Genomic DNA, 25,374 nt, shown 5'->3' on the forward strand with positions numbered 1-25,374 from the left:
CATCAGGGGTCAAATGCATTCTTACATTGTTGCCTCTTGTTTCAGAGGCAATAATATATTTTTATGCTGACGTGGTTATACGTTCCCAGCAAGTTCTTAGGAAACTGAACTGTTATTTTATGAGGGAAGGGAGCAATGACGTACCTACTAAGATTATATAAGACAGAACCATGGGGGAAATTAGGTGAAGGGTACACAGATCCTCTCTGCACTATTTCTGCAAATTCCTGTGACTGTACAATTATTTAAAAATAAAAAGTTTTTAAAAATCAACGATAATGGTGGATTTATATATTCCCTGAGCCACGATACTTTGGAATCTGGAGGGCCTTCAGCGGTCCCTTCATCACCCCCTAAGCAAATGCCTGAGGTCAGCAAAGAGGCAGAGGGGACAGGAAGGCCATGCCCCGTGGGCCGTCCATGCTGGTGGAGCTGCAGGCCCCTTCCTGTGCCCTGTAGACTCTGCCCCAATCTCACATTCTCAGTGCAGACTTCCCAGCCCTCCTATCCAGGGGGGAACACTACCACACCATCCCGGTCCTGCTTTGTTTTTCTTCATGCACTTACCACCTAACTCTATTTTGTCCTTCTCTATTTTATTTTCTGCCTCCTCCCACTAGAATGTAAGTTCCATTATGGCAAGGATATATTTTTTTAATTTATTGCTGTATCCTCATCACCTAGAGCAGAGTTGGGCCCAGAGCAGGCACTCAGAGAATGTTTGTTGGAATGAATGAATCTTTGTAGAAAATGAAAGCTTGAAAATAAGCTATTTCCCCGAGAGAGAAGTATCTCAAATCCGCCCATCTTTGTACGAGAGCAAACCTGACTTTGAAGCTAAGACCTTTTTCCTGTGTTCATACTTCAGATAAAGAAGACACTGCTGATAGGATCTGAGAGGAAGGAAACAGTGCATCGAGCTGGGGCTCTCAATGTGACATTATAAATTGTCTTTCTGTAGACTGGCCTCCCAAACAGGTTCCAGAGATGGATTACCTTACTTTCCTCTTGGCTATTCTTTATGTATACAAAGGTAAAGATAATGTCTTCATTTAAAGAATTTACTCCTTTTTTAGTCTTATAGTGTGACATGTTCAGAATTTATAATGCCCTTACTTGGCTTAGATAATTTCTCACTTGTTCAGAAAAACTACAAGTTGTAAATACCAATTATCAGCAGTGGAAACCTTTTTAGACTAAGGTAGAAACTGTTAGCCTCAATTTACTATCTTGCTAGGTCTAGAGTAAGCTTCAGATGTCTGTTTGGTGTTTCAATCATCGGGTCTAATTGAATTCACATGATCACATGATGGTGTGTCTTTCAGCTCCATGTGAACAGATATTTTGGGACACAACTGTTAAACTTGCTAAGAATATGGCCCTAGAATGTGTGTATCCATCAAAGGACACTTTAACCCAGATGGAGTGGTTCAAGATCAAGACACTGGAGAGAGAGTCCATAGCCATTTTCAACCCTACTTACCATGTGATCATAAGAGAGCCGTATGTTGATAGGGTTTACTTTTCAAATTCAACCACGGCCTCTAACGATATGACCTTGTCCTTCCGTAATGCCTCTGAGGTGGACGTTGGCTTCTATTCCTGCTTTCTTCATACTTTCCCACATGGAACCTGGGAAAAGGTGATACAGGTGGTTCCATCAGGTAAGTGAAATTTTTATTTACCTTTTTACCCATCTACAATATTTGTTTCTGTAAAGACCAAGTAGAAACTGTGAAATGCTTTATCATATTTTTGTGTCATTTTCCAATTCCATTTCTAGATTCTATATTATTGTTTCAAAGAAATAATACTGTGAATCAGTTCCATTTTTCTTAATGTGCTATCATTTCTGAGTAGAAGAAGCGTCTCATGAATTCGAATGTCATGGGAGAAGGCACAGGTTTTATCTTGTCTTAATGAGAACTTGAACCTAGATTAAGCTGATGTTGGCAATGTTGGGGTTCAGGGGTCAGACACCTCCTGTGACGTAGTCCCATTTCCTTTTGCTTCCAACCCTGCTTGTTCAGAGTCCTTTCTGTAACACCAAATCTGGGTTTATTAGTGAATCCTAGGCAGAGTTCAAGCACCGACTCTGTTTTTAGCTTCATCCAAGTTTCACTAGAGAAGATGCTTCAGAAATTGCAAGCTGTCATCTCAGAAATAATCAAATGATCTCTTGAAGTATTTCCTGCCATGTCTACCAGTGATTGTAGTTTGAAGCTTAGTTAGTCCTACAAGTAATAGCCACATGGATTGGGTGTGACGTGTTGGAAAAACTTGGGTTTTATAGCCTTTACTTCCTTTATAACCTTATATTAGCTGCTCAGTCCCTCTGAATCTTAGGTTCCTGAATAGTCAATTGAGTTAATAATACCCTTCTCTTTGTTGAATGGTTTAGGGATCATATATGTAAGGAACTTGGCCCATGGTAGTTGGGGAATGGTAGGTATTGTTATTACTGTCACTGTTATTATTTCCTAGGCTTTTGATACAAAATGACTAGTGATGAAATTTTTAGTTGTCAGAGATAGTCTAGGGAAGGAAATAATTTGGGACTGTGTGTTTCTTGTCTGGTGTCTGTCAAATTATATCCCAAATAGACATCCAGCAGAGCACGTCATATACCACCTGATATAGTGCTTTCTTTTTAAGAAATCCGTATTATAAAAGAACAATTTAAAGTACTATATAAGGAATATCTAATGGTCAGGAAGTAAGAAAAATTCCCATGTGTTAGTTTTCCCTTTCTGTTTAGGTGTAGCTACGCTCAATAATAATTCTGTGTATACGGGCGAGGCTCACAGAGCGTCAATTAGCAAAATCTCTTTAGTTAAATACTTACTTATTACAGACTCCGTTTTGCCACGCAAGATCTCATTTGCTGTTGTGTGCAGCCACCTGTTAAATGCTGTTTGCAAGTCTTCAGTGTATAGTCCACTCTGATTAGCCATGCAAGTGACGGAGAGGATGGGAAGGGTCTTGGGGTGAGCTGTTTGACACATGGCCTGAGCCACCATGGCCAGAAATACATGCCCTTCCCCACCCTGCCTCGTGTGGTGAGCTTTTGTAGTTTGGGTCCCAAATCAGGTTATTCCGATTTCTGTAAAGAGCAACCAATTGAAAACAGGTACACCTGAAACTAACACAACATTGTAAATCAACTATACCCCAATAAAAAAAAAAAGAAGGAAAAAAAGAAAACAGGTAGAACGGTGGTTACCAGGGTGGGGAGGTGGGGAACGGGGGAGATAGATGTCGGGCAGAGTACACAGTTGAAGTTATGTAGGATGAACAAGTCTAGAGACCCAATGTACAGCATGAAGACATTAATGATAGTTAATATCATTGTCTTGAACACTGGAAATTTTACTGAGAGTAGATTTCAGGTGCCCTTATCACCAAAAAATGGTAACTATATGGGGAGAAGATGTGTAAATTAGCTTGACTACAGTAATCATTCCACATATCATTTTGTTGTATATGCCCTAAACATACGCAATTTTTATTAAAGGCAAAACAAAACAGAAACAGGTAGCTTGACCTCTTGTGAAGGTTTAGGACAGAGGGTAGCACTAAATTATTGAGAACTCAATTATGGTTGCCACACCAAAGTAGGATTTTTAGCGTCATGTATGAATGATTTTGGCAATATTTTCTTAATTTTATCATCCAGATTTATTTCTCCTGTTATTATTTTGAGGACAGGAAAAGGGAGATCTCTGCCTCATGGGGCTTTTTCAAAAACAGTGGTGAGATTTTCAGTCAGTCACCAAGAAAGGGGCGGCCAACTCTCCATCTAGTTCAGATTAGAATCTGATGGTATTCTTAAACATATTTTGCTGTTGTTTTTGATCATTTATATTTTTAAAGAATAGATTGCATTAACCAGCCAGTGAGAGTATTTCATTCACTTTTGAGATTTGGAGAGCTTCATATTTTTTTAAAACGATGAACGATAGTGAATCTATAAAATATAGTAGCTGTATTTACATTAAATATACTTAACCTTAAATGTACTAAATTAACCTTAAATATACTTAACTTCTTCCATGTGTGCTTTATTAACAACATATTAGGATCTACAAATATCACATGCTTGTATGACATAAAGGGAGGGTTGATGATGTGTTTAACGGTGAAAGATTGGACTTGGAATCCGGAAATCTTAATCTGTATAATAGATCGTTGAGATCTTCAAAAAGGTGAGGGAATTGAGTCACACGCTCTCTAAAGATACTGATTTCTCCTGTTCACTGAAAGCTGATGATGTGTGAGGAACTGGATCAGTACCTTACCCAGGTCTTCTCGTTTAACGTCCCCTGCACACTTGACTGTGGACGTAACCTTGACTTTCGAGTGAGAACACCGAAGGGAAGTAAGGTCCAGTAATCTGCTCAAGTTCTCAGACTTCGTTTGTGTCCACTGGATAGAGTTGCAATTACAGGATGGAAAGTGCCAGTTTGGGGGGCATAGGAGCCGGCGGGGGCCCTTGAATGAGGAGACATCCATCATTGTTTGTCCTTTAGGCCTCCCTCCCCCTTGAGCTTTCAGCCCAGAGTTGAAGAGCAAATTGGATGTCTTCTTCTGGATAAATGATATTGTTAATGCAAAATTATGTTAAAACATGAGTTACCTTCAGAACAGGCATTTCTTAATCAGTAACTGATTTAGAGCATTCAATGGCAAGAATGGCTGCATTTATCTCACTGCCTTGTGGAAGAATATGCTGAGGCCACTCGAGAGGTGACATTTCAAAGGTGGCCCTTTCATGGCAGAGTTTGCGGTGGAAGTGGGGTTGTGGAGAAAATTACCGTAACCCATGTGTCTCTGGCTTTACTAGTCACTTATGGCAAATGTAGTTATATTTATGGAAATGTCCCCCTAAATGTATGATGCACCCCCAAAACTCTGCTAGCTAACTCTGATTAGGTGCCTACTGTGTGTGAAGTAAATGCCTGTCCTCTCGTTTCATGTTTGTGAAACACCAGGCGGGAGATGAGCTGCTCACGTGATACAAGCTGAGGAAACTGAAGTTCAGGGTCATTAACCAACTGAAGGTTGCTGAGCCGCGGCACCAGGATGACACCAGCTGGTGTTTCCAAAGAGCCAGAAATGAGAGGGAGGGGAGCTTGACACCAGCAGGGTGAACGTGAACAATTAAAAACAAGGATGAAGTAGAGTTGCTGGGCAATATTATATAAGCGACGGGTGTGCGACGTGGCGGTTCACGGTTTGTAAAGCTTATACTCCATTGATGGTCATTATTGAATGTTGCCTATATTCCCTGTGTTGCACAATACATCCTTGTAGCTTATTTAATACATAATAGTTTGTACCAGGAATTTTTTAGCATCGAGATACTGGTGTGAGGGAAGAAGAGAAAAGGGTGTCTCCGGGGGTACTGGTGGTGTGGAGGAGGCATGAGGAAGTTGGTTCACGCAGGGGACAGAGACTGGATGGTGTGCCTGGAGCATGGAGCTCCAGGAGGGGTAGGTCTCACCCAGGCTCCTGGGCCCCTCACCGCCTGAGAGGCAGCCTTGAGGGTGAGGAAGAAACTGTGACAGTGGGACCCCTCTCTCTGCTCTTACAGCAGAGGTGCTCTGGGGCCCCAGGTAAGGTTTTATACAGTAGATCCTATGTTTAAAAAAGAAGACGAAGCCCATGGGGCAAGAGAATGTCGGAGAAGAACTTGGAAAGATGGGACGGCCCAATGTTGCTGAGCCTAACGGGGTTGGAACTTGCCCCTGCAGTGTAGACTGTGGGAAGTGTCTGAATGTTTTCAGATGGAGACACATAATGACCACTTTTTTTCACCACCTAGAAGGTTAAACTAGTTGCATCCTTACAGAAGGGGAAGAGTTTAAGGGGCAGGGTGAACAACTATTATTTTATGTATCGGAACGCTCATCCACTGCTAGTAGGAGTGTAAGTCGGTGGGTCTGCTGTGTTATTGGTATTGGTAATATTCAGAGTTCTCCAGAGAAACAGCACCAATAGGATATGTCTGTGTCTAGAAAGACATTTATCATGAGGAATTGGCTCATGTGATCATGGAGACTGCAGTGTGGGCCAGCAGGCTGGAGACCCAGGAAAGCCAGTGATGGTGTAGATGCAGGTGGAAAGGAGGCCAGGGAAGCCAGTCTTTTTGTTGTATTCAGACCTTCAGCTGATTGGATGAGGCCCACCCACATTATGTAGGCCAGTCTGCTTACTCAAAATTCACCAGTTTAAATGTTAATCTTATCCCAAACCACCCTCCAAATTAATACCTAAAATTAACCATCACATCTCTTTTGGAAAATGATTGCATTAGCTAGTTAAAGAACCCCATTCCTAAGACCTAATCATTCTCTCTATTGTATATTCTGGGGATTGCCCACGTGTAGGAGAAATGCCTGAGAATGGTTAAGGCAGCAGATCACTGTGATAGCCAACAGATGAATGACTGATCGCGAGGCTCATCAACAGGGATGAATTTGGGGAACATTGTGTGAAAGAAAAAAGCAAGTTTCAAAAAAACACACAGGGGATGATTCCTTTCCTTTAAAGTTTAGAGACATGCAACTAAACAATATGCTACTTATAGATACAAACGTGTGGTAAAACTCTGAGGAAAGCAGATCTCCGAAGCACAGGCAGGAAGGAATACAAGGGTCTTCCAAGTTCACAATCAGGTGTTTTTCTTATGCAGGTGTTTTATTTCCCATCTGTCTTAAAAATGTTTTATGAAACTTCTCTCAAATCTATTGAATTTCTAATAAAAACAGTGAAGAAGGATACAGTTGCAATTTTGAGCAGTTCACAGGTAATTATCTAAGTTAAGGGTAAGATCTTCATTCTGATTTGGCCTGGAGGTCTGGAAGAGGGAAAAACAAGGATTCCAAATTTTTATGATTCAGGGACTGAAAAATGATGGTTTCACTTAAAAAGATGGGAAATTAAGAGACCCGTTTGGCTTGGAAGAGAGTAAATAAGTTCAGTTTCAGATGCATTGAGTTGTAAGGTAGCCTTTGACCAGGTCATGGCTGAAATTATGGAATGACAAACCGTAATGAAGTTCAGGATTGAAAATACCAATTTTGGAGTCATCTGGATGATCACCCAGCACACGTGAAGAAGATGGTTAACTAAGAAAGTACCTGTACATGGGACAGAAGCTGAGGCCGTGGCATTGAAGGATGGTCACATCGAAGTGGGGGGAGCATTCGTGTTAAAGACTGGAGAGGGCATAGCGAGGGATGGGAGGGAAGAAGCAGGGGAGACTCGAGGTGCAGGACGGACGCGTAACTGGTGTAGGAGCCAGATGGGTTTCCTCCTAGCTCATGTGTACAGGAGAGGGTTAGATGGTCCCCTCCACACGTTCTGCTCTGTGTTGCTGTATCACATAGATTTCTCACTCTGTGATCTTCCACACTCCAACCCCCCCATCTCAACTTTGACATGGGATGTTCCTCACTGTCTCCTTTTTAAGGTTTCATTCTTTCCTGGATGGGATGGGGCTCCCTGTGTGTCATCCATGCTCGGTCTTAGATGGGTCTTATCTCTATTCCCGTCGACGTCAGTATTTGCTTTTCTCTTGCCAGTTACTTTTTTTTTTCTTCTAATGTTGGAGTGATCTCAGGATTTAAATTTTATTTAAATCTGGAAATGGGGGAGTGGCCCAGATCTGGCTGTAGAAATGGGTGTGCTGATTTGTGGGACCGAATTCACTTATCCATTAATTCACTCATCCAGTCTTATTGAGAACCTACTATATTCAAGATAATGTCTGTGGTGGGGAAGCTAGAAAGACATGATCTTAGCTCTAAACAGAATGCAGAGTTTTAGGGGAGATAAAAGTTGTATATCACAAATTATAACGTAAAGCAAAGAGTAAGTGCTATTGTAGTTCAGAGGATAGAATTTACTTTCAACCGGGAAACTCAGGATAGATTCCCTGAAAGGGGGGAATTTGAAGTTTACCTTGAAGGAGGTGAGTCAGAATATTTGGACCTGGAGCTGGGCGGAGTAGCATTCAGGAGACTTGCTTTAAATATTATCTAAAAAATAGATAACTTTGGCTCTGCTTTAACCTACTGTGCAAGCCAACACATAGGATTGATCAGCAATGAATGCAGTTTATTCGGGTTTAAAATTCATGGCTTGGTTTATTTCAACATGTTGACTTAATGCTTCAAAAGGCATAGGAATCCAGATGGGTTATGCAATTATATTCTGCAACGTATCTTGAGAATATTTTCATACTCTCATTTCAGCTTGTGTGTTATCTATCCCAAATTCAGAAGGAAAGAAGAAAACTGCACTACCTTATATATTAGTGAAAGGTGCAAAAGGATGGAGGGGAAGCCTTTGTCTAAAAAAGCCTTCTTTGCCTGTCAGTGGAAATTCCAAACAGGACTAAGAGGCCATGGAAAAAGAGTCTTTCTTACTCTCCTGTTACATGGGTCACCAATACATACCAGCATGTTTTGTCCCTGCTGGATTCTTTCAGCTTTGCCCGTCAGATGCTTCTCTTTTGCTTTGAGGTTGGGTTTGTTTTTTGGGTTTTGTGGGTTTTTTTTGCGGTACGTGGGCCTCTCACTGTTGTGGCCTCTCCCGTTGCGGAGCACAGGCTCCGGACGCGTGGGCTCAGCGGCCATGGCTCATGGGCCCAGCCGCTCCGCGGCATGTGGGATCTTCCCGGACCGGGGCAGGAACCCATGTCCCCTGCATCAGCAGGCGGACTCTCAACCACTGCGCCACCAGGGAAGCCCTGTTTGTTTGTTTTTAAGTGAGGTAGAAGAATAATAAAAAAAATTCTTTCATATCTACTGTTTGAAGAATTAATAAATAATTATTAATAGATAACAATAGGTAATATTAATAAATAATAAACTTTCTTAAGGTCCATTCTTACAAGCTTAGAAATAAGTCATGAAAGTTTCTCCATCTGTATAACTGTGTTATACACATACATATATGAGAATAAAAAAGGGTTCTGTGAAATGTTACATTTCAGCAGTTTTTCATTTAAGGAAGAGAAAAGATATTAAGTAGTATCAATAAGAAATAGCCAACTGATGAAAACAAAAACAATTTTTTTTTTTTTTTTTTTTTTTTTTTTTTGCGGTACGCGGGCCTCTCACTGCTGTGGCCTCTCCCGTTGCGGAGCACAGGCTCACGGACGCGCAGGCTCAGCAGCCACGGCTCATGGGCCCAGCCGCTCCACGGCATGTGGGATCTTCCCGGACCGGGGCACGAACCCGCATCCCCTAGCATCGGCAGGCGGACCCTCAACCACTGCGCCACCAGGGAAGCCCCAAAAACATTTTAAAGGCTGAGAAGTCTCACTCCTTAACGAAATAAAATAGTACATAGAGAAGGCAAATGATAAAGAGCATTTTAAGACTCGTGGAAAGCAAGGTTATGGTCACTGCACTTCTCAAGGGTGAAATTTATGGGAATCTGAAAGTGGACTAGTTACCAGAACCTGGGCCAAGGTTGTTTTTATTGACTTGCTTTCCGTTTGCTAGGCCAGGGAGGAGATGCTTGAGAGCACATATCACCACGAGATTCAGTGCTCAGGCTTTGGGGTAAAGCTCTGTAATCAAAAATCAGAAAGGGAGACATAAAAAACAGCTCTGAAACAAGGCAATACTGGATTGATATACAAAATTAGATTCAACAATTGAATGGAAGGTAAAGTTTAACATACAGGAACAAATACACATTTGGGTTTGGTGAGAATAGTTTTTTCTGCTTGTCCGCCTGAGGGCACAGGCCTGTGTCCGCTGTGCTACCTCCATGCCCTGCGAGGCTGTCCAGGCTTTCCCACTTCTCAGCCGGGTCAACATCCAGAAGAGGACATTTTCCCTAGACCTGTTGGGAAATCCACTCAGGCGGTCCAGAGCAGGGGAGGCACCTGGCTGTGATCTTTGCCTGTGGTGGTTTTGTTTACTTCCACAAGCCCTACCCTTCCTTGAGCAGCTATTGTTATTTCCAAGATGACCATAGCGTAAGGGTGGCTTTGGCTCGAGGATGAACTACAGCTGAAGCAGGAGCCCCGGCTCCCCTGTGGCCCTCGGAGATGGTCTTCGTGCAGTGGAGACACACAGTTCTTGGGTTTTCCTCCTCCAGCCCTCAGCGATCAAGACAACACTTGTGACCACAAGTGTTCTATCACTGGTGACCACAACCCCCCTCTCCCCAGCACTCGGGCGGCTGCCAACCGCGGGCTCTGGAACATGCTTCCTCTGCAGAGTGGGTGCTGCTGGCGTGAGTGCAGGGTGGGGATCGTGGCTTCGTGAGTAAGAGCCCCTCCGGGTAATCGGAACCTGCTGGGCCCACGCACACTGAGACACTCCCCTGGACCGTCTTGGCTTCTAGATTCTTTAAAAAAAAATTCCTCTCATCAAAGGTTGAGTACAGCCCCGATGGAGCTGTGTTCACCACATCTTCTCTCAGAAACTTCTCGTAGGATTAGGGGGAGGCGTCAGGGACCTTCAAAGAGACCTTACGGGGATGTGCATCCTGACAGATCACAGTCCTGATGGAGGCTAAAATGATAAAAAATTTTGTGAGTTAAAAATGCTGGATTTGGGAAATTTAAAAACAAAGACACAAAAGGAAAATAAATAACTGAAGAAAGAAGGAAAAAGGTCAAGCTCTCGGGACCAGAAGCTTAGGGCTGTGCAGCCCCCTTTCTCTTTGAGCCAATGCTGTCCAGGGGCAGCTGGCTTAGCGTTTATAGAAAGAAGACTTGTCTCTAAGCTCTGATCTTGGTTGCTGGTTTTTGTTTTTGTTTGGTTTTTATAGGGAGTAGAGGTTGCAAACAGGATAGCTTTTCTGTTCCTTCGAGAACATTTCTGAAGACATTTAAGATTTTGAAACCGTTAAGAATTTTAAGACTATCAAGCCCATCCTTCAGGGATCAATGAGAAATCATTCCCCTACTCACCATTTCTTCTACTTACTCCACAATAGTTTTAATTAAATAACTCAGCTGATGGGGCTTCTGGCACTTCCCTTGAGAGATTACTCACAATCCAATAAATCTCAATGTGAGAAAATTTTCCCTGACTTAAGCTATTTAACCAACCTACATTAAAAAAAAAAGCCTTCCGCATAATCTGCCCAGAGAGAAAGACCTATGTTCCGTAGAAGATTGATATAGAAAGCTTTCTAAGGATGGAGATGTGAGATGCAATATTCACATTTAATAGCACTGTAAATAGCTATACACGTCATACCTGCTGGGTTTAGTAGGGCCAATAAGGATGATGTCTGGGCATGAATTCTGTGAGCATTTATTAATGCACATTTATGTGCATTTAACTAGCAGAATACTTAAGAAACTTAATATTCTCATTTCAGCAAATTACCCCTTAAGAGCATATTTGTTCCATTTCTTGGCAGGCTACATGAAATCCTATATGCTACCAACACTGACGTTTCCAGAATAGCTTACTGAAGGTGTATGCATATGTTTAGGATAATTTCCTTCTTGACATATAAAGAACCCAAAACTTCAGAAAATTTTAGGTCATCCACCTAATTCATTCCACTAATGGAGAGAGGACATTTATTTCTCTTTACAAACTGGGTGCTACAATTGAAAGTGTGTATACCATTTTTCATTTGAGAAACAGCCAGGGAATTCAATACTTGTCTCTGAGGCAGAGCTCAGTAACATTAGTGTATGTCCCCCAAATGAGACCATTTTGTGTCCCATTAGCTTGTGGCACCACAATTCTCAAATTATGTCCCTGTTATCTTTTAAAAAGCATAGTTGCTCATTTAAATAAGTCAGTAAATATAAATAAAGAATATTTATTGAACATAGGACTTGTTACTTCTTCCTCTTATTTTCCTTAAATCCTACAAATGGTTCCTAAAAGAATGAACATTTAATAAGATGGAAACATTTCCAATTACTGGTATTGTGTTTCTTTGAGCTGACAGTGTTTGAACTTTTATTCTTAACACAGTCTGACTATTATGTTTTCAGTGAAAATAGCAGAACTGAACCAAAGAGCAAATTATTATACCTTATTGTTCAAATGACACTTTGAGATGTTCTAGTCTTTTATTGGATGAATGTTGATAACAGTAATCTAAAGAATTGTAAGCCCTTTCTAAATACATTGAATAGACATTTACAGTTTGCTATGAGGAGAAGAAGAAATGAGTAAGAAGGTCACTGTTTTTGAGACATTTATAATCTAAGGGGGGGGGGTACGTACTATACATTATGTAAACATGAGGACTGAGTAACCGTGATGTACAGTGGAACTTGATAAGTAGCATAGAACAATGTCTGGGGAGTTGAGAGTGGCAGAGGTTACTTCCGGTTTGGGGGACGTTGAAAGGTGCCTGCACCAGGCTGGAAATCTACGTATGATTCCAGAAAAAAAAATGCTTCATGGAAAAAATCCCATGAAAGGGAAATGCTCTTTGCATTTGGGGCAAATGAAAAATACATTTGGTCACAAGCTTAGAGGAAGGGCAGTGGTGGAAGGTCTAGTTTTGAACTTCCTTGGTGGTTAGTAAAGTTTCCAAACAGCGGAAGTCACATGGGTCATGTTTGCAGCCATTATTTGGAGCCATTACTCTAGCAGCTGCGTGTGGGATGATTTAGAGGTGGGGAAAAAGAAAGATGGGAGACTAGGAAACAAGGGAGAGGGAGCCTGCAGCCCTGAAATGCAGCCGGGGCACTGCCTCCAGGGCATGGCCCACCAATGCAATCTTCACAAAGTCTCTGCTCACCTTGCTAAATCACAGCCAAATGAAGCTTCCCCCTCCTCAAGGGCTTCCTTCTCATCCACTCCTAGCTTTCATTCAATAAACAGTTAATGAATGCTGACTGTGTGCCAGGAGGCTGTGTGAGGTTGCGGGTACATAGACACGTCCCAGTCTCTGATCTCAAGCTGAGGACTCATTTATAATGCCATTCGATGCATGGGACAGGTGCTGGTTGCGATAGCATGGTGGTGGCGGCAGTGCGTGTGTGCGCGCGCCTATACGTGTGTGTTGGAAGAATGATTGTTTGGAGTGGGGGGGAGGTCATTACGGAAGCTTCAGAGAATAAAAGATGCTTGAGCTTACTCATAGAGGGAGATGCCAAACCTCCTGGGTTGAAGGCTGATCATGCTGTTGGCGGGATGGCACGCCTGCTAGAGGGAACTCATGCTAATGCTACAGAAGCAAAGTGAGTCTGCTGTGCTTAGGAGCCAGCCTGCTGGGTAAAGCCCGAATGTAAATTAGTTTAAGAGGCTAGTGGTGCCAGGTGGCGAATCTGGAGGGTGGAGAGCAGAAAAGAACTTTGTTATGCTTTCTACAGGGGCTCCAGATTTTTGCTGGGGAGGGGTGGGGTCAGTTTTCAGGATACTCGACTTGGAATTGTGTTTATTATTCTGACTTAGATCGCATTTTCTTTGCAGTGGGGTGGGAGCTAATGCCCCTCTAGTTCCATTTTGTGTCACAACCGTACACCATTCTAAGGTGATTTTACTTTATTTTAGGCAATGGGGAGCCATTAAGAATTTGGATTAGGTGAATGGTTTGCAGTTTAGAAAGAGCAGTCAGACAAGACTCTACAAGGGGATTAGAGGTGAGGGACAAGTGAGGGAAGTCCAGAGGCTGTTATGGGCTGAGTTGTGTCCTCCCAAAATTCATATGTTGAATTCCTAGACCCCAGTACCTCAGAATGTGACTGTATTTGGAAATAGAGTCTTTAAAGATATAACTGAATTAAAATGAAGTCATTACAGTGGGCCTTAATCCAATATGAGTGGTGTCCTTATGAGAAGAGGACATAAGGACACAGACGTGTACAAAGATAAGACCATGTGAAGTCACAAGGAAGAGGTGGCCATCCAGAAGCCAAGGAGAGCGGTCTCAGAAGGAATCAACCCTGCTGGCACCCTGACTTTCCGCCTCCAGAATTGTGAGGAAATAAATTTCTGTTGTTTAAGCCACCCAGTCTGTGGTACTTCGCTATGCCAGCGCTAGCAAAGTAATACAAAGGCTATAGGAGTGGGTCAGACAAGACAGGCAAAAGAATTAAACCCAGGCAGCACAGTGGGGATAAAGTAGAGAGTGGGTGTATTCAAGATAGAGTCTCTTTCTAGGGTACTTTTCATTATTTTGATTTCTTCCCCCCCCCCCCCCCCCCACAGATTCAGAAATTCTATAAAAAACCAGTACAGCTGCCAGCACTTTGGCTCAGAAATTGCTGGAGCAGGGCTCCCCCTGCCTTCCTGCTTTGTTGGGACTTTGTTCACAGCCACTCCTGGCTCTCATTGTCTCTCTATCCTAATTTATTCTTTTCAATGCACACCCTCTCCTCTCCCCAGACTAGGTACACATCGTTGTTTTATAATCTATGTCTGACATTCTAATATCAAAAGGCTCATTTCTAATATCTGTTTTCCTGCTGCTGATTCTTCCTCTTACTACTTTATTTCCTTATGTTCTTGGCTTTTTTTTTTTTTTTTTTTTTTGGTACGTAGGCCTCTCACCGCCGTGGCCTCCCCCGCCGCGGAGCACAGGCTCCGGACACGCAGGCTCAGCGGTCATGGCTCACGGGCCCGGCCGCTCCGCGGCACGCGGGATCCCCCCCCCAGACCGGGACACGAACCCGCGTCCCCCGCATCGGCAGGCGGACTCCCAACCACTGCGCCACCAGGGAAGCCCCATGTTCTTGGCTGTTTTTGACTGTGTGCTGTGCTTCACTCTTCATAAAGCATTTCTGGTTGTTCTTTGAGGCCCAGAATAAACGGACCTTCATTCACAGAGGCGTTGTCTTGGATTACTTTAAACTTAGGCTTTATGGAGCACCCCTGCTCTGGGAATTTAGACTGTGAATTCACGTGAGAACTGACTTGTTCTGACAGCTACTCAAGGATTTTCTTTCTTTCCATGGTCTCCTAGGGATGTGAATGAGGGCAGGTTTACTTCCTTTTCATCCTTACCATGAAGGTGTACCCGCAGATGTCTCAACAGGAAGAGGGTCTTCTCCTCCATTACCTATCGCAGGGAGGCCCTGGGCCTTGGCACCCATGTCACTTGTGCTGTGTGAGGCTCAGAATCAGAGTTCAAGTTTGCTGAGATTGACCAGGTGTGCTCAGGGCAAAAGTGGCTTCCTTCCATGTTCTCACCTCCCTAGTTTGTCACTTTCTCTTAGATTTCTTCTGGTGACTCCTATGTTGTCTGAAATTTGATGCTTTTAAATTGCTTTTAAGATATTTTAAATTGTTTAACATACATATTTAGTTGGTTTTTTTTAAACATCTTTATTGGAGTATAATTGCTTTACAATGGTGTGTTAGTTTCTGCTGTACAACAAAGTGAATCAGCCATATATATACATATAATCCCATATCCCCGCCCTCTTGCGTCTCCCTCACACCCTCCCCATCCCACCTCGCAAACCACCGAGCTGATCTCCCTGTGCTATGTGGCTGCTTCCCACTAGCTATCTGTTTTACATTTGGTAGTATATATGGCCATGCCACTCTCTCACTTCATCCCAGCATATTTAGTTTTTAATAGGAGGTTTAGTGCTAATAACGGAGCCTGGTATTTTACTAGAAATGCAAATATCTACATTTCTAAACAATAAATCCACCCCCGCACACAATCTGTTTTGCGCCCAGTCTCTCTCATTTGAGTCAATATCCCTGCTTCTCAAAACCATAGAAGTCATTCTTTATACCTTATTTTCTCTCATTCTTCCCATTTAAGTGGCTAGACTTTCAAAATAAATATCTCATCCATGTTATCTCAGCCTATATTGCAAAGCACTATTGTTTCTTACCTCTATGTATTTTTAAAAAAAGTTTATTCATAATCTAGATGCTTTTACGTGAAAGTTTGATCTGAGTAACATAGCCCATCAACCACCCAGAAAGACAACATCTGTTGCTCCGGTTTTTGGACTCTGGACCTGGTAGGACTATGTTTCTAGTTGTCTGTGTTCTACGTGCCGATAAGGGGTGCCTGATTTCCTTCATTGTTGATCATCCCCTGATAAGGCAGGCAGTCTGCTCAGCTTCCACATTTCTGGGAATGGACTCCGACAGTGATTATACAGCAGGAGAGTTGAGAGAGAAGATTTCATTTTGTACTGGGTGTTGGGTGTGAAGTAGAAGGAGGATTCAAGAGTGGTATCAGGTTTTTACCTGGGATCCCGGGCAGATGGTGCTATCATTTCCTGAACTGGGGTGTATGAAGTGAGAGGAAGGTCTAGGGTGGGGCTGAGTGGTTTAGTTCTGGACATCCACATGGAGCTCTCTCATAGGCAGGAGGATTTTTGAGTCTGAGCCCAAGAGAGAAATTGGGGTGGAGTGTAAACGTGCAGTCGTGAGTGTGCACTCAGAGCTTTGGCTGGTGATCTTTTTTTCTTTTGTTTTTTGCGGTACGCGGGCCTCTCACTGTTGTGGCCTCTCCCACTGCGGAGCACAGTCTCCGGACGCGCAGGCCCAGCGGCCATGGCTCACGGGCCCAGCTGCTCCACGGCATGTGGGATCTTCCCGGACCGGGGCACGAATCCGTGTCCCCTGCATCGGCAGGCGGACTCTCAACCACTGCGCCACCAGGGAAGCCCTGGCTGGTGATCTTTTGCATCAATAACTATGGTTTATTGAATGTTTATTATGTGGCAGCCTCTGGGCAGGATCTTAAAGGCTTTACATGGATTCTTTTATTTATTCCTCGCAATACCCATATGAAGTAGTCTTATTAATACAGAATTTTGAAAATGCATTCAAACAGAAAGTGAAGGGCAAACCATGAGAGTGGAGGGAGAAAAAGAACTTAGCACATAAGGGTGACTTGATAAAACAGTGTTTAGTGGACATGAAAAAACCAAGATGAAAGAGATGTTATTGGACCATGAGAAGCCTCACTACCTAAACCAGCATTTGCAGGCCAGTTCTGGCCCCTAAGAACCACTCCATTTGACCAGCACATTTTCAGAGAATTGGAGACACTCATAAACATCTGAAAGGACTGTCGATATTGACCTGACTTTTCTGTTTGGCAGCCTTTTCTAGGCTGAGTAGCAGCTGCTTTTTCGTGAATGATACATTCGTAAGTTCTCCACAGTTCCCACTATTCCCTCTCGTTCTACCTTCTGGCTTCTGTAATTTCTGTTATCTTCCTGGAACCTCTGGGAATCTGACATTTCAATCCTTATCTACTCAATTAAGCCTAAATCTTGAAAAGTGCTATTCAAGGCCTTCTAAGATTTGGTCCTTGTGTACATTCCAAGCTCGTCCCTTTGTGCATCCTTCTTTCAGCCAAAGCGGGTTAAGTTTTAATTCCCTAAACATCCTCTGTATTTCTGAATTTCATGTCTTTGTGCCTTTTCTTTCCCTTAAATATTCTTTCACTCCATATGCTACTCATCCTTCAGGGCACGTCTAAGGAAACGTTGGCCCGTCTCTAAAATGGAAAACAGTGTCTCCTTCTCCACTCCCCAGATGTTGTTTGTGACTACTTTTAAATTGACTATAGGCTGGGACTTCCCTGGAGTTGCAGTGGTTAAGAATCCGCCTGCCATTGTAGGGGACACGGGTTCAAGCCCCGGTCCGGGAAGATCCCACATGCCATGAAGCAGCTAAGCCCATGCGCCACAACTACTGAGCCTGTGCTCTAGAGCGCGCGAGCCACACCTACTGGTTCCACGTGCCCCGATTACTGAAGCCCGCGCACCCTAGAGCCCATGCTCTGCAACAGGAGAAGCCACTGCAATGAGAAGCCCGCACACCGCAACTGAAGAGTAGCCCCCGCTCACCGCAACTAGAGAAAGCCCGAGTGCAGCAACAAAGACCCAATGCAGACAGAAATAAAAATAATTTTTTTAAAAAAGAAAAGAAACTTAAAAAAAAATTGACTCTATGTCATTTTCTGTGTATTCCACCTAGTGGGTACCATGCCAGTTTCTTTACTGCCTCCCCCATCAAAACCCTCAGATCCCTCCATTGAGGACCATCCCCCATCCCCCTCCCCACGATCCTAGCACACTTGGACACTGTGCTTTGCACTTAGGAGTCATGACTCAATAAAACAGCAAAAAGGTGGGGGTGAAGGGAGGGGAGTGAATCTTCCATAGAAAATCGTCAGCATCAACCCCGATCGGTACATAGGAAAGGTATTTATTCCAAACACAATTAAGTGGAACAGAACAACCTCTTCTGATACCTTCCAGGAAGTGTAAAGTACTTTCCTGGGTGGTAAACAGAGATTTATAGCACATTATATATAAAATATAGTTTGAAGTATTTTTTGGTGTAGTTTTTTCCCTTAAATAATTTAATTATTTATACCTAACTTCATTCTAAAAGATAAGTAGAGGAGATTTTTTTTATCCCCTAAATATATTCCTTCCATTGGGCATTTATTAAAATGTACCTAACCACTTTTCTGCATATTTCACAGGTTGCTGAGATACCTTGGTAATTCACCCCACTGGTTTGTTATTTCACCACACAGAATGGTTTAGTGTCATTTGCAAGGTTTTGCTATGGATGTCTATTAGCACATTATTCGTGAATATATTGTGAGTTTAGTACACCAAGTTCACAGAATCATTATTCATAAGCCAAAAAGATGGAAGCAATGCAGGTCTCCACTGAGGGATGAATGGATAAACAAAATGTGGTAAAGACACAATAAATGCTATTCAGCCTTAAAAAAGGAAGGAAATTCTTACACATGATATTATATGGATGAACCTTGAGGACATGATTCTAAGTGAAATGAGCCAGTCACAAAAAGACAAATACTGCACGATTCCTCTTATATGAGGTCCCTAGAGCAGTCAGATTCGTAGAAACAGAAAGTAGAATGTTGGTTGTCTTGGGGTGAGGCCAGGGGATGGGGGGTGTTTAATGGGTATAGTATAGAGTTTCAATTTTGCAAGATGAAAAGTTTTGAGGATTGGTTGCACGATGACGTGGCTGTACTAACACCACAGAACTGTGCCATTTAAAAATGGTGAAGGTGGTCAATTGTATGCTAAATAAATGTTTCCACAATTAAATATAAATATAGAAAAATATATATTAAATATATAATAGTGAGCTTAGTTACAGGATTAATTCATGGGAGATTTACACTGTTAACAATTTCCTTTTCAGAGAAGTTCTTGCCATCTATTGTGTTGCTTTTTGTCTTCATGACACTGAGAACAAAAATGGATTTGTTGGCAGAGAACTTTGGGTTCTGGTTCTGCCCTTCTTCCTAATAGTCTTGTGACATTTGGAAAGTTCCTTCATTTTTATCGAGCTTCAGTTTACTCATCTATAGAATGGGAATAATAATACACACCTTATGGGCAGGCTTGAGGATTAATGAGATAATGTATTCAAGGCCCTATGAGGTCATAGCAGGTGCTGGGTACATGGTAGCTACATTGGATTCCCTTTCCACGCTCCCTAAAAAATTGGATCTTCTTGTTCTGTGTCAAGAGTATTTCCACAAACACCAAGTAAGCAGTTACTAGTTGCCAGGCAGTCCATCAGGAGCCTGAGATATTATGATGAGTGAGAAGATAGAGCTCCTGCCCTCATCCCTGTTATATACTAGTAGGGGAGAGAAATAGGTGGTACTATATCACCGTATGATAGGTGCTCTGATGGGGATGAATGCCAAAGGGGGCCATCAGAGCCCTTAGGGTGACCGTTGTCTTTCCTTATTGTGCAAGTTGTGGGCAGAGTGTCTGACAACTAAAGGAGGGCTAAGAGTTGGCCAAAGAAGGAGCCGAGTAGATGTACCCTCCACAGTAGGACCAGCACGTGCAGACGTCCAGAGAACAAAGAGTGTGAGGTGCTTGAGGTGGGAGCCCATGAACCTGGAAGGTAAAACATGAGGTAGGGATGGGGACAGGTAAAAGGGAGAGGCAAGCAGGGGCCATGCACTAAGTGGTTCTGTGTGCCATGCCAGGGATGGGGAGGTGATTGAAGGGTTTGGCCAGAGGAGAGAGTAGACTGACTGTGTCGTGGAGAGTAGTTTGCATGGGACCAAGACTGGAGGGAGCTTGGGCCAGAGGCTATTTCAGGAACACAGCCTGGAGGGGGTGTGACTGGACTAGAACAGAGCAATGGGGATGGAGAGCAGGAGACATGTTTGACAGATATTTAGAAGGTACAACTGACAGGATCTAGCCACTGATTGCGTGAGCGTGTAAGGGAAGAGAAATTCAGCATGACACCGGGGCTCTGAACAGTGGGGAGAGTGTGATGGAGCCTTCTTGGAAAGGGGGACGTGGCTTTGCAATATCTGTGAATAGAAAGTGGAGAAAGAAGTTCTGGAAATCTAAATAAGTGTATCCATTGGCTCTCCTTTTCCACATCACTATCTACTTAAGAAACCCTAGGAGGTGAGTTAGGTGTTGTTTCTCTTTGCAGATATCATCATGTAGTGTCCTTTCTCGTTTATAGCTGGTTATGAACTAAGTGCTGTTCCTGCATATCCTCTCAGTTTTCTGGACAAGAGTGAGCCTCAGTGTAGTTAATTTTGTGACCTATCTAGAGCCCCCCTGTTGGATGGTGCCCACTGGAAAGATACTTGTTCTGAAGCATGGCCGCCATTCGTAAATATAAGATGCACATTTTGTCAAACAAGCCTTCATCGAGCATCTGCTGAGAAACTTGAGTGGAGTTTCCCTATTCTTGGGGAGGTCATTTTTGTCCAGTTCCTGAGTTTGGTCAAGTGCTCATCATTTCTTTAGAGTAACATGTTACCTCTCTGTTCTAATGGGAAAATTTGGAAATTCCCTAATAGCTTCCATAAAGATGGAATCAGATCATTCCTTAAGTGTCCTTATTCTCATTCTCTTTTTGTTCTCTGAAAAACTTGTTGGGGGTGCTATTTTCAAATGCTATCAAGTTTCTCTCACTTTCTCTCTGATGTATTTAAAAACTTTTTGGCATTTATTTTGCGGTCTTTTGCAAGATGGTTTTCAAATACTCTTTTGGCCTCATTTGTGCCTCTGGGCTTCAGCACTGTCTCAGTTGAATGATCTTTTGTTTTTTGGTGAGAAGTTCATCCTACTATGGCACTTTCACTTTGCCAGTCTAACCATGAGTGGTTTTGTTTTAAACATCCAGACCTTTAGATCTGCAGCACTTACTTTCCCTGGACTTTCAAAAAAAGGTGTTTTTCAGTAGTTTTGGGGTTTCTTCTGGGATTTTTACTCTTTCAACTATATCTTTTATTTTTTTAACCAGAAAACGTGCATTTTATTATCCTTTCTACATGTCATTATACAAAATTTCCAATTTTATTTTTTTGCTTTGCTTTCTAGTTAGAAGTGCCTTTAGTCATTTTGATCATGACAGGTGCTTCAAAGCACATAACATGTATCTATTCCGTTTCACAATGTGATATAAATTTCAATGTATCTTTATTTCCTGTGGACTCACGGAACAGTTACATGTACAACCAAAATGCAGGGGGTCAATAGTGTTTTCAGAGGGGGAATTCAAGATACAGTGTAGATAAATTTGAGTTCACCAGTTTAATTTTTCAGTCTGCTCCATTTTGCATAATAGTTTCCTCAGAGTTTTATAATATTGGCTAGAAGGTCTAAAGAACAACCCAAGCTAGTGCCCACTTTGTAAAAATTTTGTTTCTGTAGCACTTGTCTATTTAGACAGTTTCTGTGTATGCTGTCCTTTTATACATGATGCTGTACCTATCTTCTAGAAACATTTTCTTTTGTCCAAAGGCACAAGACTCCATTGATTTTTATTGATTAACCTATTTCCACCCTGAATCAGATGTGTCACTTATATCAAGCATGTCACTTTCTTGAAAGTTTCCCATTAACCCACTTAATTGTTTTAGGCCTCCAGGTTACACGGAGATAAAGTGATGGATTCCTATTGGTCAGTTCCCAGATAAGGGGGATAGAGATTTCACTAGGGAACAGCACATCTTAAAAAAGGCCAGAGCTGATGGGGCAAGGCAGGGATAAATGAGAACATGTTGGCAGTTGCTGTTAAGATACTTGAAAAATCAAGTGTTTGGTGGGGTTTGAATCAGTCAAAGCTGAGGTCCTCCTGTATCTACCAGCCCCTCATCCTCCAATCTTGTCTTCCTGCAACTTGACCCAGCTTCTCCAACATTATGCTGTATTTTGCAATTTTGTTACCATATTTCTGCTTCAAAACTACTCTCAATGCCTCTAGCTTAAAACTGCTTGGAGGTGGAGGTGGAGCTGGGGGAGGGGGCCGAGAGGGGCTCCCTTCCCAGGCTTTGGTTTTCAGCACTGCGTGTCCTCAGTTTGGCCTAGGTCTGAGTTTTCTGACTTCATGAGATTAGTGCAGAGAAGAGTGTGAGGTTCTGTTGAAGTCTAGCGTTTCTACGTTGGGTCTTGGGCTCTTCGACACCAGTTGTTCCTTTGACCCTAGTCTATGTTTAGTGTAAAAACATGATAGACACAGCAAACACGCAAGGACTTTCATCTTGACAATGAAATGATTTCTCAATGAAATGATCCTTATTAGGCCTCTATTAATATTTGAAAAAGACTATCCTTTTTAGTTAGAACAAATGTTAAATTTTGCAATATATTTGCCGCATCTCCAATGTTGTTATTAAAAACCTTCTGAATGTTTACTTTTCCAGCTTTGTATACACCTTAGTGCTTCATTTAGTAAATGATAACTTGTTATTTTTCATGGGGAATTTCTTTTGTTTGATGGACCTGGTAATGATGGGTAATAAAAACAGTAAGGATTCTTAGTACTCTCTTAAGTGTAGTCATCCAAGGACGGAAATAGGATCTTGTTTTTAATTTACACACACACACACACACACCACCCAAACCAAACCAAAACCAAAAACCTGAAGAAAAGAAGTCTCTACGGTAATAAGAATAAAGAACATCATGGAGACAAATTATTCCAAACGGCACTGGGTACAATTTAGAGTGTGCAGGACATCTAGTGTTTGTGTCCTTCACTTTGATGTACAGTTACATTGACTGATGAGCAGACAGGTCATGTGAGGTCATACTCAAAGATAAGGTAAAGCGAGGAAGACCTCATGAGTCTCCCCACCAGGCGCACGTTGAACTTGACGTTTTCACAGGGGCTCAGCCTGGAGGGCGGGGTCGCTGGCATATTAAGGAGATTGGGTGGGTCGGTGAAAAGGCTGGTGCCCTCTGGTCTCACTGGACCGGAGTGGCTGAGGCCACTCCTGCCCTGGAGGTGCTCACAGTGTAGTGCACAAGAAGGTGTGTTCATTTCTGACAGCAATGTCTAGACGGGTGAGATACCAGGGTGAAAACTACCTGTGCAGTGAAGGCGGAGAAGGCTTTACAGAAGATCACCGTGGAAGAGGTATTCAGGAGGGTTCCAGCGGACAGAGCAGCCCGCACGAGGTCGCGGGGGAGTGGCTGAGAGCGTGGGCACGGAGGCCTCGAGTGGCGTGGTGAGGACGGAGATTACAGCCGCGGGTGGACTTGGTGACGAGGCGCAGAGGGCAGAAGAGGGACGACAGACTCGGCTGGCCCTGGGGGGGCTGAAACTGTGGGTTCGTGTGGCAGAGATGGTCGCGATCAGACTGACAATTGGGAAAGACTGCGCTCTCGGGAGAAAGATGCATGTACGTCTCCATAGCCTCCGCGTGAAAAGCAAGCGCATCTGAAGATGACGGTGACTGAAGATACGAGGAGGGCACGTACAGCTGATTTACACTGTGCACGGGGGCTAACGTTTTTATTTAAAAGAGCTCCAGAATCAGTAGTTTGTATAGGTCAAAGGAGGAGCTGCGGGACTCCCCTGGCGGTCCAGTGGTTAGGACTCAGTGCTTCCACTGCAGGGGGCACGGGTTCGATTCCTGGTGGAGGAATGAAAATCCCACAGGCCGCACAGCCTGGCCAAAAAAAAAAAAAAAAGTAGGAGCTATGATGTGCTGTAAGATACACACCTACTCTTCTGGTCCATAATGAGCCTTTGGTTCTTTCTGTTAAGAAATTGAATCACATTTCAGGTTCAAATACTGACTGTAGATTCAGTAGCCACGACTTTTTTACCATACCTTTAAAATGAGAAGGATAATAATAGTACCTTTAAAATGTAGGGTGGCTTTGAGATTCAATGAAACACTCCGCAGAAGGTGTCACGTCTCAGGTCAAATTGTAAGTACTGAGTACATGTTAAATATTATTATCATTAATTGGCCAAAGTTACCACATCAAAAAGAATGCACCAAAGTTGTTTTCTTTTGAAGAAGAGTTATGGGTAGTGCTGTGTAGAGTGAGAGATACAGAGAACATATGTTCATGAAAGTAAAAGAGAGAAGGGTCAAGATTTTTCAACTAATACAATAAAAAAAGAAAGGGATGCATTCGTAGGACAATAAGGGCTGATATAGTACATGCTGCACGGGGCATTCTTTTATCTCCTATCTGAATTGACATTTGAAAGTAACAGGGGTGTGTTTCCTGTGGGAAATTCCTGTGTTTCAAAACACAGGAAGTGAAGGTTCATAAATATGAAGGACAAAGAGACTAGGCCACCTTTAATCAGAGCCAGTGGAGGGAGAGAAATAAGTTCATTTGCTGTATCTTTCCTGAGGTGAGGGAGACAGTTAAGATCATATTCCATGTTTGCCAGTTTGGGGTTAGAGTCTATGAGGAAAGAGTGAGAACAGAGCAGCTGAAGGTAAGGGGGTAGTTCATGGTCCTCAAGATAACGAGCTGGATCTTTTTTGAAAGAAATTCATTTTTAAAATCCTCATGCAGTGTCTGCTAGTACTCTGCAAATTACGCATCTTGTTGCTCGTACTTACCTATCAGTCATGATAAAACAATTCTTTGTTGTTAGACTCGATGGTCCTGCCTTGCGTTGTTCCGCAGAATAAGATAAAAATATGCTTTGCAGAATGCCATCTACTTCACACGGAGATAATATGCTTTGTTTCTTCACCATCTATTTATTCTTAAAGTTTAACCTTCTTCCCTTCAGTTCTTTCAAAAAGTAGAGTCGTGACTTTTCTTTTGCTACCAGACATGGGTTGAAGGGTTTTATCTACCTTCCAAACGGCCCTTTCAATTATTGTGGTGAAAATGAAATGTTTTTTCCTATGTGATAAAATTTCCTGGTTCATGGCTTCTTTTGAAATATTTTAGATATTCTACTTTAGTCATATAAAAGGTCAAGTTTTTTTCTTCTGTGTTTGAAAAGCTTTCCCCAGCAGCTTTTCTGGAATGTTTGAATTACTCAAGTTTCTCCAGTATTCTTTCTCACCTTGAGCATGATGGAAGCAGAGAGGCCACAGCCAGTGTTGGGTCATCCCTTGAGAAATGAAGCGGCAGATTGGCTGAGATAATATCCAGTACTCATTCAGTGCAGTGGTCGCAGCCTCTCCCATCAAAAC

The 25,374-nt window shown here is 42.7% G+C and overlaps 1 protein-coding gene across 1 annotated transcript in view; it reads left to right on the forward strand.

Annotated features, from left to right (window-relative positions):
* Positions 1 to 987: 987 nt before the first annotated feature.
* Positions 988 to 25,374, forward strand: part of CD226 (CD226 molecule) — a 105,796-nt gene continuing 81,409 nt past the window's right edge. Inside the window, exons 1-2 of the mRNA XM_065890478.1 lie at positions 988 to 1,033; positions 1,326 to 1,664. Of these exons, the coding sequence (XP_065746550.1) occupies positions 988 to 1,033; positions 1,326 to 1,664 (385 nt within the window). The remainder of the gene's footprint in view (positions 1,034 to 1,325; positions 1,665 to 25,374) is intronic.

This window comes from Phocoena phocoena, chromosome 13, assembly GCF_963924675.1.
Source record: "Phocoena phocoena chromosome 13, mPhoPho1.1, whole genome shotgun sequence".
NCBI classification, from domain to species: Eukaryota; Metazoa; Chordata; class Mammalia; order Artiodactyla; family Phocoenidae; genus Phocoena; species Phocoena phocoena.